This window comes from Stegodyphus dumicola, chromosome 6 (assembly GCF_044657685.1).
Source record: "Stegodyphus dumicola isolate Sdum_Otavi_A_Nest chromosome 6, ASM4465768v1".
Taxonomy (NCBI): domain Eukaryota; kingdom Metazoa; phylum Arthropoda; class Arachnida; order Araneae; family Eresidae; genus Stegodyphus; species Stegodyphus dumicola.
Window position 1 is genome coordinate 93,967,118 of NC_140773.1, and position 17,358 is coordinate 93,984,475.

The 17,358-nt window shown below is 33.6% G+C and overlaps 1 protein-coding gene across 1 annotated transcript in view; it reads left to right on the forward strand.

The window, feature by feature from the left end:
- Positions 1–17,358, forward strand: part of LOC118198089 (uncharacterized) — a 357,202-nt gene that overhangs the window by 189,412 nt on the left and 150,432 nt on the right. Inside the window, exon 14 of the mRNA XM_085819674.1 lies at positions 4,993–5,127. Within this exon, the coding sequence (XP_085675800.1) occupies positions 4,993–5,127 (135 nt within the window). The remainder of the gene's footprint in view (positions 1–4,992; positions 5,128–17,358) is intronic.

The window sequence follows — 17,358 nt, forward strand, 5'->3', positions numbered from 1 at the left end:
TTCCTCTGTTTTGATGAATTTCGGAAAATCTGCCGGCGTAGGGATCTTAGCTGCTGGCTTCGCCTGCTGCTTCTTTGCTTCATATCGCTTCTTGTACACGGGGCAACCCCTGTGTGAACTTACATGCGGTAGTGAGCAGAAGATGCACTTAGGTTTTTCTTCTGGCTTTAGAGGGCATTCTTTACTTCTATGGTGCTGTCCACACTTGCAGCATCGCTTAGGATTTGAGCAAAGATGTTGCGAATGTCCATATTCTTGACATCTATAGCATTGAATTACGCATTTTTTCGGAGCAAAATTCTCGATCTTGACATTAACACTTAACATATTGTTGAGTCCATGAATTGCACGTCCTTCCTTCGTTTTCTTCAGCTCCAACAGGAAAATCGGAAGTTTCTCGATAGCGTCTTCCCTTCGTCTGGAAAACTGCTTGACTTTACTTATCGGGAATTTCCTTCTCTCCAGATCTGCCTGGATTATTTCTTCCTTCATCGTCGATGGGAGGCCCTTAAGAACAACCTTAACAGGTTTTTCGCTGAGTAACTGGAAAGTATGAAAGGGTATATTTCTTTTCTGCAAAACCAGAGTTGTTTTTCTGTAATCGTCTACTGACTTTAAATTAACATATAGTAGTTTCATTTTACTATTGGCTTCGAATTCTTCACTGCAGGTATTGATAAGGATTTCATGAATTTTAGGCCAATCCACTTCGCTTTGCTGAAAAACTATTGGGGTGGAGTTTCCTCTTTTTCGGCTCCTCCTTCTTCTTCCATACCTTCTACTTCACTTAGCTGCTCAAATCGATTTTCCGTCGTAACTTCCATTGGAGCTTCGTTTTCTGATACTTTCGCGGTTTTCTTAGGAGAAATCCATTCTTGTTCCTTGCTGTCTGTTCCTCTTTCAGTTATCTGCCCTGGATAAAAATTTTTCGTGAATGTCTCTACATCCATCTCTCCCTTACTTCTTTTATGAAAGTAATTGCAAATTACGTCAAATCCAAATTTCGCAATCTGGTCCCGGATTTCTTCTTCAGAACATGACTTGAATTTTGGGATGTGCTCATCATTTCCCATTGATAAATCTTCTGGTGTCTGTTCATCAGTAGCTTCTCCATTCGGTGTTTGAATGTCTCTTTTTTTCCTTACCAGGTTTAACATCTTTCTTCTTACTTGGTTATTCGTTTTCCGTATCTGATATAGTTTTCGCCTTTTTCGCTTTACTTTTCTTTTCTTTGGCCTTAAGGATGAAATCCTCTTTCTTCAATGGATAGGTCTTGTTGGTTTTAGACAAACGCTCGCTTCGGTAGTCCTCTTCATCAGAACTATCGAGTGGTGTCCTATAAAAAGACATTTTTGTTTTTCAGTTTCGCAAATCAATGACTTATTTATAGACACAAAAATTTTTGACAACAGCATACGTTTAGAACTCCCAGTAGACGTTGAACTGAAATGTCACGAATTGAGAGGGTTTCTTCCTTTTATAAGCTTTTTAAATCACGCACGAGTATATTCCGGTATTTTCTCGAAAAGCAAAAGCGTGCAATTACGAGATATCTACTATTTATTAAATGCGCATGCTCCTCTATTTTTAATTTTTTCCGGCGTAGCTTTCTCTTCAAATAAGTCGCGTGAAGCATTGCACGGGGAAATGAAGCAATTAAAAAGAACAAACTGAATAAATCAATACAAAATCCGTAAAGCTACTAACTTCTGACATTTGGTTTTGTCCTAACAGATTTCATCTTATTTTATCTCGCGTTGAAAACGATTCAGGATTACCTTCTTAATCTGAGTCAAAAAGTAAATAATAAGAATTGTTACTGTTATTGTTATTATATTATTATTATTATTATTTTTATAAGTAGAGGATTTTTTAACATTTACCTCGAATCTTCTTAATTTTAAATTCCCCTTGTATTAAAATCAGTTATGATTATAAATTCTCTGTTGAAACTTAATTTGGAATCATGATATCTTTCTCACCTTTCTTAAGATACTCAAGCGATAACTTTCTGTGTCAGTTTTCTTTATATAGAGATTTTCATCAATAATCAAAATAATGTTCATTTTTTGCATCGAAAATTATTTTCACGAATTTTGTATCCAGTCTTACATACAGTATCTCCTATCTCAAATAAAGACGAATGAACTTGTACTTTTGTGGTTTTTTTTAAATTTAAATCATTGTTTATAATTCATTAAATCATTCACAGCAGAAATAGTCCTACAAACTGGTTCAGGATATTCAAAATACAATAAGCGCCTACCCAGAAATTCAGTTTTCCCTCAATTGGGTGACAACCCGCAACGGAAACAAGGGGGCTGATCTCCTTGCAAAGGATGCAACAACTAACATCAACAGTGAGTGATTCATGTCCTGTGGCCCAAGTCCCGTATGAAATTTACACTGAATGCAATTGTTGACTCAAAGTGGCAAGAAGAATGAGATTCTGCATTGCAAGGCAGAAGAGTCCACGATTTTTTCCCAAGAACTGACAAAGAGGCACTGCTCTATGACCATGTTCTGAATCAGTATATTGCAGGGCACGGTCCTTTCCCCACCTCTTCCATAACAGAGGCATGTGCCCCACGGATCTCTTCACATGTGGCGAAAGGAATGACCCTGATCATTGCATTTACTGTAATCTAACAGACGGTAAACATCTGATTAAGCCTAACAACAATATAATACCATTTAAGAAATACGCAATAAAGAATAGACACCTTAGGGTCAAAACAGAGACGCTCTTATACATATCCAAATACTCGGGCTGTATATTTGTCATATCTAATGCTTATGCATCTCCATATATTACTAAAATATATTTATTTAATTTTTTAAAATTAATGTTCCAACAATTTCATTTTTCTATACGCAGTGCTGATGGATAGGAGCTTCAAAGACTTGCTTAGTACACCTTCCGCCTTAGAAAGGACATTTGTTCATTTAGACTTTTGGAAGCATCAGTTGTTCAACTTTTCAAAAATAGTCTTTTCTCAGTATGATTTATTTACACTAATAATACCAGAAATCAGTGATCTCAGAAAGTCCTCTCAAGGAGTTGATTGTAAAAAAGGAGGGGTGGGAGATCCTGGGACCACCCCTCAGGCTGTTCTCCCTCAAATTTGGGGTGCAAAGTTTAACAGTTAGCTAGGTTCAGCAATATTTCAATTACCTGTGGTACTACGGAGGTGCTGGCCTAGCTTCTACCTGTACCTGTTTATTCATGCGACTTCACAGAGAAGCCAAATTCCCGAGGCAGGCCTCCTGGGACTCGAGGAAGCTGCTGGTTCACGATAGTGGAGGACGTTGGATATATACCTGCTTACCTTTGTTAGACACCAGTGTCCCCGTCCTCCGTCACCTGTGACGGCCTGTTCTAAGCCTGACTATGGGTTTAGTCAAAAGTCAATCTCTATTGATATTGAGGATATAGTTTAAGTATTTATTTATGGAATTCAATGTTCCTTCAATCTGCATCTGGCCATGGCATTTGCGTTCGAGAAGGTTACACGAACATTATTATTATTGCTGAGATTCTGAGGCTTTTTCCCAGTTATCTGCGTTCTCTTTACATGTGATGTTCATATGTGCTGGCAACCACTGAAGAATGCAAACCTTCAAACTATCAACTTCCTTTAGGCGAAAGTGGATCCCTTTGATGGGCAGAAAGATTCCAACTAGGATTGCTTGCAGATCTACTTTTGAGGCACAGAAGATAATGTATTCTTTTCATTACTCAGAAATGTTAAGGGATCTTTACGTGCCAAGTCCCTTTATTTAATACAAACCAGCCAGAAGTAGTTCTGGCTATAGCCAGAAGTTTGCAAGTGAAATAGATCCAGCGCCAATTTGTGTTGATAAATTCAACATCACCACTCAGAATACAAGAATCAAATTTAAATTAAACTTTGAGCGGTATTCGAAGACTACATAATTAAATACTATACTAGAAGCTGGCTCGATAACCCTACAAGCGCGTCAGAATTAAAAGCGTCGTCAATAAGAGACCGCAAAGCCGAATAATTGTGTTAGAGATCGCAAAAACTGACGACTTAGCGAGTGAATACCGGAAGCAATCTCTATCTCAAATCCAAAAACCTTGTACTAGATGACTGTAAATATTCATATCTAATTTGCATTCTGGTGATGATTACGAAAAAGAGAAGTTACAATGAAGGCTGAAATCTTAATAACTGGTTACTAAACATGGGATTCTCTACAGAATTTTATCTTGCGTTTCATAAAAACGTTAAGAGAAAATATACCTAGCCAAGAGTTAGCTTCTTAAGCCGTTAGGTTTCATAACAAGGAGTTTTATTTAGTAAGGCGTTGTCTTTTAATTTTTATTGCTTCATTAATTTTGATTATATCGCACCATTAGATATCATGATTCAAAAATTTGTACATTTTTTTCCGTCTTGAAAAATGAAAACAGCTTTCTTCAGAAAGAAAGCAACTGATCCTTCTATAAAAAATATAAGAGCTATTTTGAGCTTACAAAAATGTCGATGCGGTGTATAATAATTTATACCTCTGTCCAAAAGATGTTGTTAAGTACATTTAATAATTTTGTGACTTCAATTATTTGATTAATAGAGGTGTTTCTAAAACTATTCGATCAATTTTAGCATTTTATTCATGATGCTTAGCAGAATGTAACCGCTTTGGAGGCACTAATCTTCAGAGAAGGTAGATCTAAGTTAAAATGACCTTTGTTTTAAAATTTTGTTTGTTTTAAAATATGTTTTAAAATATGTCTTTTTTTTTGTTTGTTTTAAAATATGTTTTAAAATATGTCTTTTTTTGTTTGTTTTAAACAAAAGTTTCTCTTATATAAATAATATTTTGATTTACAAATACAGAAACCATAAAACAGATTTCATACCATTTTTCTGCACTGAAGTCAATTCGAAAATATAAAAATGTATTTAGCAGTTTAATTTTTATTGTATTCTAAGTACACTTATTTCTTTTCTTTCTTACATGCAGTTGAAGAGGATCTAATGCCAGTCAATTTTGTACTAAGTATTTTTACTGGAGTCTTAGCTTTCTTCATCATTATGACAATGATTACTATTTATTTCACGGTGCGATATCATAAAGTTCATGATGTGAACAAAAAAGGTAATGTATATTATATAATAATAATAATTTAATAGAATATAATCAGAATGGATATAAATATAAGTTTTATTTCTTTTCATATGTTTCTTGAATAATTACGTGTTTCCTTTTCTTTTCATTATGTATATACATATATATATATATAACGGGGGGACTTTCAAATTGCATAGGAATTAACAAACTTAAAAATAAAAACTTATATATATATATTTACAAAATTATTACATATGTCATAGAATTTTGTTAATTTCTTATGCAATTTCAGTTCCCTTCCCCCCGTTAGTATTGTGCATCTTTTTCCCGTGTACAAGAAATGAACAATAATTATGTTTTGTAAGTAATAAAAACCAATCATAATGAATACAAATACAATACATTCTGTGCAAGGAATTGAAAATATAAGCATAATTAATGATACCTGCATTAATAGTGGTAAGATACTGCAGATATCACTTTTTTATTAACATTAAATTAATTGTTAATTTTTGTAACTCAAATAAAGAAATAAAAAAGAAAGTTTGTATAACAACACTTTTATATAGAAATTTAATTTAAATTAATCATTTACCGCATAAATATTCATCTGAGAAGTCCTAAATTCTTAAAACATTTTGAAATTTTAATTTAATTGTCAAACGTTTTACTTTTAATTATGTTTCCTTTGAAAGTTCATTCAAACCACTATATAAATTTACAATATCTTGATGAAAAGAGTTCCGCACAGTTTGTATTAAATAAAGTTGAAGGCATAATCGCTTGTTAACCGCTGATAAATTTTAACAAATATTTTATTTGGAACAAATAACGTTTTACTTCCTTGTACGAAGTAAACAAAGTATTGTAATCACGAAAAATTCTAGGTACCATATTTCAATGAAAATATCCATTTCGGCCGCTATCGAATGCAATTAGACAATCTTTTTGGATGATATCTGTAAGTAAGAACAGAATAGAGGACTCTTTTATCCAAAACGAATTATAAAACTAATTTATAATGGATTCAGAATAGATTTTTTTTGTGGCATCTGTACGTACGTACGTATGTATGTATTTATTTCGCATAACTCCACAACGAGTAGCCTCAGAACGCTGACATTTTGTATATAGGACTGGTATAGCATGTAGTTGTGCACCTCCCTTTTTGGTGACAATCTGTCGAACCAAAAGTGTATAAATATATATACATATATACCCACTCTGTTACTCTGCTCATTGACCTCAGTGTTTTATTCTTATACGTTGGTAAATTGTGTATTTTTTGCTTTAAAAATGATTGACTTAATTTTAAAGCAAAAAATGCACAATCCGGTTAAGGTTTTTATGCCTTTAGTTAACTTCCACGCAATAGTTGTAGAATTATCAACAATTTAAACGTTAAATGCGTCTAAGCATAATTTTTATACCGTAGGAACCATATTTGTTTTCTTTTGAAACTTAGCAGAATAGTTGATTATTTGCCAATCTAGGGAAACAAAGCTTCACATCAACAAAGATGACGTCTTCTTTTATTATAGCGTATTAAATCATGCTTAATCCTGTTATATTGAAAAAAAATTATGTTTGTATTTTAAATACTTTATTCCATTATAACTTAAACTTAACTGACTCACTGTGGTGCCAGAAAAATTAACAAAAAAAAAAATATCATAATCAAAAATTAAATATTAAATACTATTTCATAATATTCATATATCATATCGACATTCTTATAAACATTCGTATAGTAAATCTATCAATTAATCGTATATCATATCTATCAATCAATCAATCGTATAGTGGTATAGTACAATTTAACTTTTTAGGTTTGCGTTGTGAGTAACCTATGTAAAGGGAAAATCAATAACTCCAAATTCAAGTAAACTCCATGTTTCTTAAAAGCCCCCCGGCTCAAACAAATGGAGGGACATGACAGACCACAGAAACTACACTAAATTAAACAAATGAAACATAAAATACATATCAAACACATTTATTAATTTCTAGAATATTCAAACATATGATAACTAGGTAAACTGATCAGTCCCCTACAAGTTAACCTTAAGATGTAAATTAACATATATATCATTTTAAATCTTATACTCATGTTAGGTGTACTAATTTTTTTTAACATTACATAACTCACAATTTAGGCGGTTGTACCGTATATTAATATAGTATCATTACTCGGTTACAATTTAAATACAAAAGACAGAAAAAAAATTCACTCACAGGGTGAAGTTCATACATTCAACTCCTATGCCATCATCGACTGATTAATATGGAGTGCTGATAGTTCAACAGATCGTCCTACTCATTGCGTTGACCATTCGAAGAGATTGAGAATGCCATCATCGACGGATTAATACGGAGTTTTAGATAGTTCAACAGATCGTCCAGCGTCCAAAGTTTACTCGAGCACCACATTATTCCTGCTGTCCTTTATTCACAAAATCATCGTTAATGGAGGCAGACAGTTCTTGCGAATTTTAAAGATGACTTGGTTGCAACACCATTGAAGCTGTCCTTACAATAAATAAATTCCAGAGCATGGAATGATGAAAAAAAATCGACGCAGCTGGAACAGGCAGAATAAACAGCAATGCACACCTTAGAAGGGTCCTACACGAGTCTCTTTCATTCTGGAAGCCCCGAAACTCACCATAAGCGTAGAGCACCTTTGGAACAAAATCTAATTAGGAAGTCAAAGCCGGTAAAAACAGGAATACCGCATCAGGATGTCAGGATCACCAAGAGAATCTGCCGAACTATTCTTGGGATAAGAGAAATCGAAATTCTTCTGCTGAGCTCTATGCCTTATACCAACGCAAATTCTCGCCAGCTAAAAGCGGAGAGAAAAATCATACCCTCTGCCGGCTGTTCACGCGGCTCGCGAGAAGCAAGACCCGAAGGGTCAAGCTCCCACTTTTTCTCCTCTTACTCTTCTTGTAAATCAGAATCCGAATGAACTCTAGCCTGGTGCAAGCACCCAGGAAAACTCGGTTTCTCCGCCTCTGTGAGTTCATAGGCTTTCAAAAAAATCATAAAATTATATCTTACCAATCCCGGAATTTTATGTTATCTAAATTGAGAAAATGACACACCCATGACGAATCAAACACCAGAAAATCTGACAATGCAATCCGAAAAACATCTGCACTCATAACGTGAGAAAAAAAATAGACCCCCCAACTAACAAGTGAAACTAAGCTTTTACGAAAATCCAATTACCAGCCACCCCCACTGTCTTGAAGTAATAAAACTGCAAACTTACAAAGCGACAGGAAAGCAACTTCCGTTTCACACGCATGAGCTAAAAGGGCGACATTGTTAGTGAAATGGCCATAAACCAGATGTGTGTCCTCGCAACCGTCTCTCGCCTTTGTTACAATTCCTATTCAAGAACAACAAGTTAAACAACACCTTAAGAGCCTAAGAATACTTCTTTTTCCAGATTAAAATACACATGAATACAAATAAAAATATTAGAATAATAATAACTTAAAACACATATTAGTAATTGAAATTCGCGACATAACATATTCCCCCACGCACCAGGGAAAAAAAAAATTTTTGAGTACCAAAAATTTTTTTTTTTTTCAAAACAAAACAAAACAGAATTTCAAAATAGTATTAAGTTAAGTGCCATACAAATAATCCATTCAAAACTAGTTGTCACGGAGAGCAGTGATAAAAAAAAATTAAAAAATTTACTTACAAAGCATTAAGTTTAACAAATTAAATTCTAAATCTAAATGCAACTCATATAACCAATTAAATAGCAACCGGAGTGAAGTGTCACAAGAAAAAAATCCAATTTCAAAACAAGTTAATAAAATTACACAAACAAAAAAAAAATCACCAGTGAGGGAAAATTACACCTTAATAATTCATTCAACCAACAGTGACAAAAAAAAATCCTAAATGAATTAAACACTGAACTGAACTAGAAGTTGAAACAAACGGAGAACACCCCTAGGAACGGAAAAGAGAAACTTGATCAAAAAAAATTTAAGCCGAAAGAATCTAGTGTGTACCTAGAAGCAAAAAGGGAAAAAATAATTTAGACAAACTTACTTGGAAACAAGGAAATTAAAATTCCCGGACCAGCCGAAAACAATCCTTAAACGCAAAACACTATTGAGTCAGGAACTCGAAACTGAAACTAAAAGAAATTCACCAAATGCAGACAACTCTAGACCAAACCAGTTGTAAAATATGGAAGAAAAACCTTTAACTAATCTTTCAAGAAAACAAAACTAACACTCTTAAAAAAATCAAATTCATAAACAGTTCAAGCTCAAACCAAAAAAAAAAAATCAAATTCCGTAAACAGCCAAAAAGAATTCAACAAAACAGAACTGAAGCAGGTTACAAACAGAATTTACACGTAAACAAGAAGGAGTCCAACAAAAGGTTTGCCACAATTTTTAAAGAAAACAATGCTGCCCCAATGTTCTCAAAGTCTAGTTCCGGGAGAGTAATTAAAGAAGATGAAGAGTATGCATTGCACTCTAGGTAGCAATCGTAAGCATGACTACTTCACAACAGAACTACAAAACTGCAGGCACAAAAATGCAAAAGCAGACAAGAGGGAAGTGTTTACACAAAAAAAAAATCTCAACTCAAAATCTCAAAATCCATAAATCTCACAAAACCCAATTCTATATTTCTCCTTAAACCACTTCAAAACAAAAACTCCTTGAAATACACTAAGCCTCAAGAGCAATCACAAATTTTTCAGTAACCACACAGTATAACCAGAAACCAGAAAAGAAAAAGTTTTTGAAAGACAACCAACTTGAAAACAGAAACTCAGTATAAACTCAGTGGAGTTAATCTCTCTTAAAAATCTTAAAATCAAATCACAATTCTTCTCAAAATCTCCACAACACTAAAGTCACATAAGTAATTTCTAATACCATAAAATCAAGTTTAACTTCTCAAACAAATTTTCACTTCCACTAGTATCAAAGTTTAAATTTCCAAAATACATTTCACATCCACTTTTAAAGATACTGCAACACTGCAACAAGTTCAACCAAAGAAAAAAAATTAATTCAAAACCAAAGCAATAAAACTATTAAAGCTAAAAAATTTACAAACAAAAAAAAAAATTTAGATCACTGTTAAAACAAATGTCACACCACTCACTAGTAACCTCACTATGAAACTACCATTAAAACCACTTGAAAAGCCAACAGTTAAGAGTAAGAATAATACCTTTTAACTACATTTCTAAAATTCCAAACAAAATCAGCTTTACCTTTTCAAGAAATCTTTGTTTTTCCAAAATTCACAATTCAAAATTTGCTGTAAAACGCAAAACTCTCTATTCTACTGTTTTCACACATTCTCAGACAGCAATAAATGTTCACAGATCACAAACTAGGTAGAAAATTAATAACTCAAACTCAGAAAAGCTAAACAAGAAACTTCACTCCCGCTGAAAACTAACTTCCAAAAAAAAAAAAAATTCAATCAATCCCTAAATAAACAATCACTGGTCCCGCGCAACTTTACAAATCTAACCAAAATTAACTTTAAGAAACAAACATTTCAGATTTTTCAACATTTCAAAAATCCGAATTTTTAACTCAATTCAATTAGGTACTGATTCCATGGAAAACAAATCCAATAACACATCTCAAGTTCTTTTAAAAGAAAATTACTAATTCTTGAACACAAAAATACTGCTCTGACACTAATTCAATTAATTAAAATTAGGAATCTACAAAGCAATTATGCAAAAATGCAATAGCAAAATCAATTCACTAACACAAATGCTATTCTCACCAAAAACTTTATACTAAAGGATAAATGGAACAAAGATCTAGGTGAGCGCAAAAAAAAAAATTTTTTTTCATCATTTATAATCAAAAAAATGTAATATTCATACACATAAAAACAAAATCGAAATAAAATATAAAATAATACTCAAATAAAATACACAAAAATTATTCTAGTGGTCTGCCAGTCGCGAGTTCACGGCACCAATGTTATATTTGAAAAAAATTCTATGTTTGTAATTTTAAATACTTTATTCCATTATAAATTAACTGACTCACTGTGGTGCCAGAAAAATTAACAAAAAAAAATATCATAATCAAAAATTAAATATCAAATACTATTTCATAATATTCATATATCATATCGACATTCTTATAAACATTCGTATAGTAAATCTATCAATTAATCGTATATCATATCTATCAATCAATCAATCGTATAGTGGTATAGTACAATTTAACTTTTTAGGTTTGCGTTGTGAGTAACCTATGTAAAGGGAAAATCAATAACTCCAAATTCAAGTAAACTCCATGTTTCTTAAAAGCCCCCCGGCTCAAACAAATGGAGGGACATGACAGACCACAGAAACTACACTAAATTAAACAAATGAAACATAAAATACATATCAAACACATTTATTAATTTCTAGAATATTCAAACATATGATAACTAGGTAAACTGATCAGTCCCCTACAAGTTAACCTTAAGATGTAAATTAACATATATATCATTTTAAATCTTATACTCATGTTAGGTGTACTAATTTTTTTTAACATTACATAACTCACAATTTAGGCGGTTGTACCGTATATTAATATAGTATCATTACTCGGTTACAATTTAAATACAAAAGACAGAAAAAAAATTCACTCACAGGGTGAAGTTCATACATTCAACTCCTATGCCATCATCGACTGATTAATATGGAGTGCTGATAGTTCAACAGATCGTCCTACTCATTGCGTTGACCATTCGAAGAGATCGAGAATGCCATCATCGACGGATTAATACGGAGTTTTAGATAGTTCAACAGATCGTCCAGCGTCCAAAGTTTACTCGAGCACCACATTATTCCTGCTGTCCTTTATTCACAAAATATCGTTAACGGAGGCAGACAGTTCTTGTGAATTTTAAAGATGACTTGGTTGCAACACCATTGAAGCTGTCCTTACAATAAATAAATTCCAGAGCATGGAATGATGAAAAAAAATCGACGCAGCTGGAACAGGCAGAATAAACAGCAATGCACACCTTAGAAGGGTCCTACACGAGTCTCTTTCATTCTGGAAGCCCCGAAACTCACCATAAGCGTAGAGCACCTTTGGAACAAAATCTAATTAGGAAGTCAAAGCCGGTAAAAACAGGAATACCGCATCAGGATGTCAGGATCACCAAGAGAATCTGCCGAACAATTCTTGGGATAAGAGAAATCGAAATTCTTCTGCTGAGCTCTATGCCTTATACCAACGCAAATTCTCGCCAGCTAAGCCGAGAGAAAAATCATACCCTCTGCCGGCTGTTCACGTGGCTCGCGAGAAGCAAGACCCGAAGGGACAAGCTCCCACTTTTTCTCCTCTTACTCTTCTTGTAAATCAGAATCCGAATGAACTCTAGCCTGGTGCAAGCACCCAGGAAAACTCGGTTTCTCGGCCTCTGTGAGTTCATAGGCTTTCAAAAAAATCATAAAATTATATCTTACCAATCCCGGAATTTTATGTTATCTAAATTGAGAAAATGACACACCCATGACGAATCAAACACCAGAAAATCTGACAATGCAATCCGAAAAACATCTGCACTCATAACGTGAGAAAAAAAATAGACCCCCCAACTAACAAGTGAAACTAAGCTTTTACGAAAATCCAATTACTAGCCACCCCCACTGTCTTGAAGTAATAAAACTGCAAACTTACAAAGCGACAGGAAAGCAACTTCCGTTTCACACGCATGAGCTAAAAGGGCGACATTGTTAGTGAAATGGCCATAAACCAGATGTGTGTCCTCGCAACCGTCTCTCGCCTTTGTTACAATTCCTATTCAAGAACAACAAGTTAAACAACACCTTAAGAGCCTAAGAATACTTCTTTTTCCAGATTAAAATACACATGAATACAAATAAAAATATTAGAATAATAATAACTTAAAACACATATTAGTAATTGAAATTCGCGACATAACATATTTGAGTTATGTAATGTTAAAAAAAATTAGTACACCTAACATGAGTATAAGATTTAAAATGATATATATGTTAATTTACATCTTAAGGTTAATTTGTAGGGGACTGATCAGTTTACCTAGTTATCATATGTTTGAATATTCTAGAAATTAATAAATGTGTTTGATATGTATTTTATGTTTCATTTGTTTAATTTAGTGTAGTTTCTGTTGTCTGTCATGTCCCTCCATTTGTTTGAGCCGGGGGGTTTTTAAGAAACATGGAGTTTACTTGAATTTGGAGTTATTGATTTTCCCTTTACATAGGTTACTCACAACGCAAACCTAAAAAGTTAAATCTTACTATACCACTATACGATTGATTGATTGATAGATATGATATACGATTAATTGATAGATTTACTATACGAATGTTTATAAGAATGTCGATATGATATATGAATATTATGAAATAGTATTTGATATTTAATTTTTGATTATGATATTTTTTTTGTTAATTTTTCTGGCACCACAGTGAGTCAGTTAAGTTTAAGTTATAATGGAATAAAGTATTTAAAATACAAACATAATTTTTTTTCAATATAACAATAACTCACAATTTAGGCGGTTGTACCGTATATTAATATAGTATCATTACTCGGTTACAATTTAAATACAAAAGACAGAAAAAAAATTCACTCACAGGGTGAAGTTCATACATTCAACTCCTATGCCATCATCGACTGATTAATATGGAGTGCTGATAGTTCAACAGATCGTCCTACTCATTGCGTTGACCATTCGAAGAGATCGAGAATGCCATCATCGACGGATTAATACGGAGTTTTAGATAGTTCAACAGATCGTCCAGCGTCCAAAGTTTACTCGAGCACCACATTATTCCTGCTGTCCTTATTTCACAAAATCATCGTTAATGGAGGCAGACAGTTCTTGCGAATTTTAAAGATGACTTGGTTGCAACACCATTGAAGCTGTCCTTACAATAAATAAATTCCAGAGCATGGAATGATGAAAAAAAATCGACGCAGCTGGAACAGGCAGAATAAACAGCAATGCACACCTTAGAAGGGTCCTACACGAGTCTCTTTCATTCTGGAAGCCCCGAAACTCACCATAAGCGTAGAGCACCTTTGGAACAAAATCTAATTAGGAAGTCAAAGCCGGTAAAAACAGGAATACCGCATCAGGATGTCAGGATCACCAAGAGAATCTGCCGAACTATTCTTGGGATAAGAGAAATCGAAATTCTTCTGCTGAGCTCTATGCCTTATACCAACGCAAATTCTCGCCAGCTAAAAGCGGAGAGAAAAATCATACCCTCTGCCGGCTGTTCATGCGGCTCGCGAGAAGCAAGACCCGAAGGGTCAAGCTCCCACTTTTTCTCCTCTTACTCTTCTTGTAAATCAGAATCCGAATGAACTCTAGCCTGGTGCAAGCACCCAGGAAAACTCGGTTTCTCCGCCTCTGTGAGTTCATAGGCTTTCAAAAAAATCATAAAATTATATCTTACCAATCCCGGAATTTTATGTTATCTAAATTGAGAAAATGACACACCCATGACGAATCAAACACCAGAAAATCTGACAATGCAATCCGAAAAACATCTGCACTCATAACGTGAGAAAAAAAATAGACCCCCCAACTAACAAGTGAAACTAAGCTTTTACGAAAATCCAATTACCAGCCACCCCCACTGTCTTGAAGTAATAAAACTGCAAACTTACAAAGCGACAGGAAAGCAACTTCCGTTTCACACGCATGAGCTAAAAGGGCGACATTGTTAGTGAAATGGCCATAAACCAGATGTGTGTCCTCGCAACCGTCTCTCGCCTTTGTTACAATTCCTATTCAAGAACAACAAGTTAAACAACACCTTAAGAGCCTAAGAATACTTCTTTTTCCAGATTAAAATACACATGAATACAAATAAAAATATTAGAATAATAATAACTTAAAACACATATTAGTAATTGAAATTCGCGACATAAAAATCCATTCCGGAATTATAATTTATGTTATTGAATTATCCCATATATTGACTCAGCATAGCGTCCGTGACAAATTAATTCAGTTTGTAAGCCTTCAGTGTCTTTTTGCCGAGTGAGACCAAAAGTAAACTTTTAGTTTTGTGCATCGAAAATCTGCCTTCTTACTCGCTGGCCAAACTGCTTGTTTTTTTGCGAAGAAACTATAATTTTAATTGTAAAAACTGTTCTTTAAATTTTATAACTATATTTATGTTTTACATTTTTCTATATTTTTTAATTTTTAATAACGATATTTTAAGGTTTCACGAATTTTTGCCTTGTCGCGAAGTGAGAGCTGAATTAATTGAATGAGAATATATCTCTAATGAAATTCGAGGAAATAAGTTTAAACGAAATGCAGGAAAAAATGCGTACGATTTAATATTCCGCACAAGGAAGTCATGTGGTGTTCACATAATTTGGCTCATGCTACCTTTTAATGTTGCTCCCACTGATCCTCTGGTCCCTTCTCAGTCTTGTCTAGTCAAATCAAATACCAAGAGGAGAAATGAAAAGTTGAATTCCTCAGCCGACAAGCTATTTTACATTACATGTGGCTTCGTTGCTCTCAGTATTCTGGAAATCATCATTGGCATCACAGTGGGCTGCATTAGACTGAACTGAATACTGTGTTTTCATTCGCTGATCCTTGTGAATAGCTTTGTTGCGCAATGTCTAGTTATTTTACATTTAAGCTCGAACGGCTTATTCTACCAAATTTTCCTTTTTTCCATGTTACGTATTGTACTTGCTTTTGGTTTCGCCTAAATTGCGAGGCGATTTTTCGCCTGTGAACTGAAATAACCAACGCCTTAGGGCACGTTACCATGTTAGGCGGTAAAAGCAGAGGCTGCTAAAGGCTGCTCAAACCATCTCTCATCCAAGACGCATAACCTTTTCGCCTGCTTCGTCTGCCTCGTAAAGTCATGTCTCTTCGCTAGGTTTTTTTTTTTTTTTTTTTTTTTTTTTTTTTTTCCTATTGTCTAAAATGTAAACTGCGGATGTCGAAAGTGTGGAGCTCGCTTAGCATCCCTAATGTTGTACCAATTTAATAGGAAATGTATTTCTGAATAATTGTTTCTGTTCAAAATAAAAATGATGTTTTAACCATCAAACCAGTCGTGATTTTCGCTGTAGTCAGACCTACGGAACAATTTTACTTGCACACATCTAAAAAGTGTTTGTTTCATCTTCTCTAGTCAACTCTCTGCTTGTCAACGACTGCTAACCACGACTGCTAACCTCTAAATTATCACGTAGACATGTTTCATTTTTTTCCTTTTTAACTTCAATGTTTTGCTTTTCACAACACCATAAGTTTCGATAAATGCATTTTATCAATTTACACATTAAATGTAACCCTTCATTTAAGCTCATTTACACCGGCTAAAGGCCAATACCTATTTAAACAAAAAATTAGAATCGAAAGTAAGTGATAAAAATAAAAATTTGTAACATTAAGGTATTCGGTTTAACTGTTTACTTTAATTTTAAAATTCAAACATATTTAGGACCTCTCACATGTTATGACGGAATGGTCAATACATTGATCCGAATTTGTCCCACTGTCCCACGTATGATTTTGAAAGGTGTACGGTCAGTTTCTGATCTACTTCGCACTCATAAAATCACTTCTGTACTTTATTCTGAAACCAAAAATAATGGATGATAATTGATCTCTTATTTAGATTTGTCGACAGAAAATCATTTTACTCTTTCCACTTACGTTTATTTTAATAGAATATAAAAATAAAGACATTCTTTCCTTTTGCTCTTGTGTTAAAACTTCAGGTAGATACAACCACTTTTTTATGCCTCCAAACTAAATTTAGAGACTTTCTTAAATATTTAATTCTTTCAGAAATCATTCTGTTTCCTCTATTATAATTCATAATTCCAAATTTCTAATTTTTGGAAACTAAGCGCAAAAAAAGTTCTTTTCTTTCGTATGATTATTTTTCCCCTGAAAACTGATTATAAAATGTCAGTAGCTTAGCTTACGAGCATTACTGAATTTTGCTAAAGCATGTTAAAACTTCTTAGAATTCCAAATATTTCTTTAGCAGCAATAAATGCAGAATATTAATAAGCACAACTCATGAAAAAATATCGCGATGCAGACAAGAGATTTGAAGCTTACAATACATTTCTGATAACAGTATGTATTAAGTATTCTGAAATATTATTAAAACTTTAATAGCTGCATTTGAAATATAAATTTACGTAAAAATATTTGCAGAAAATAACTAGATTGAAGAAA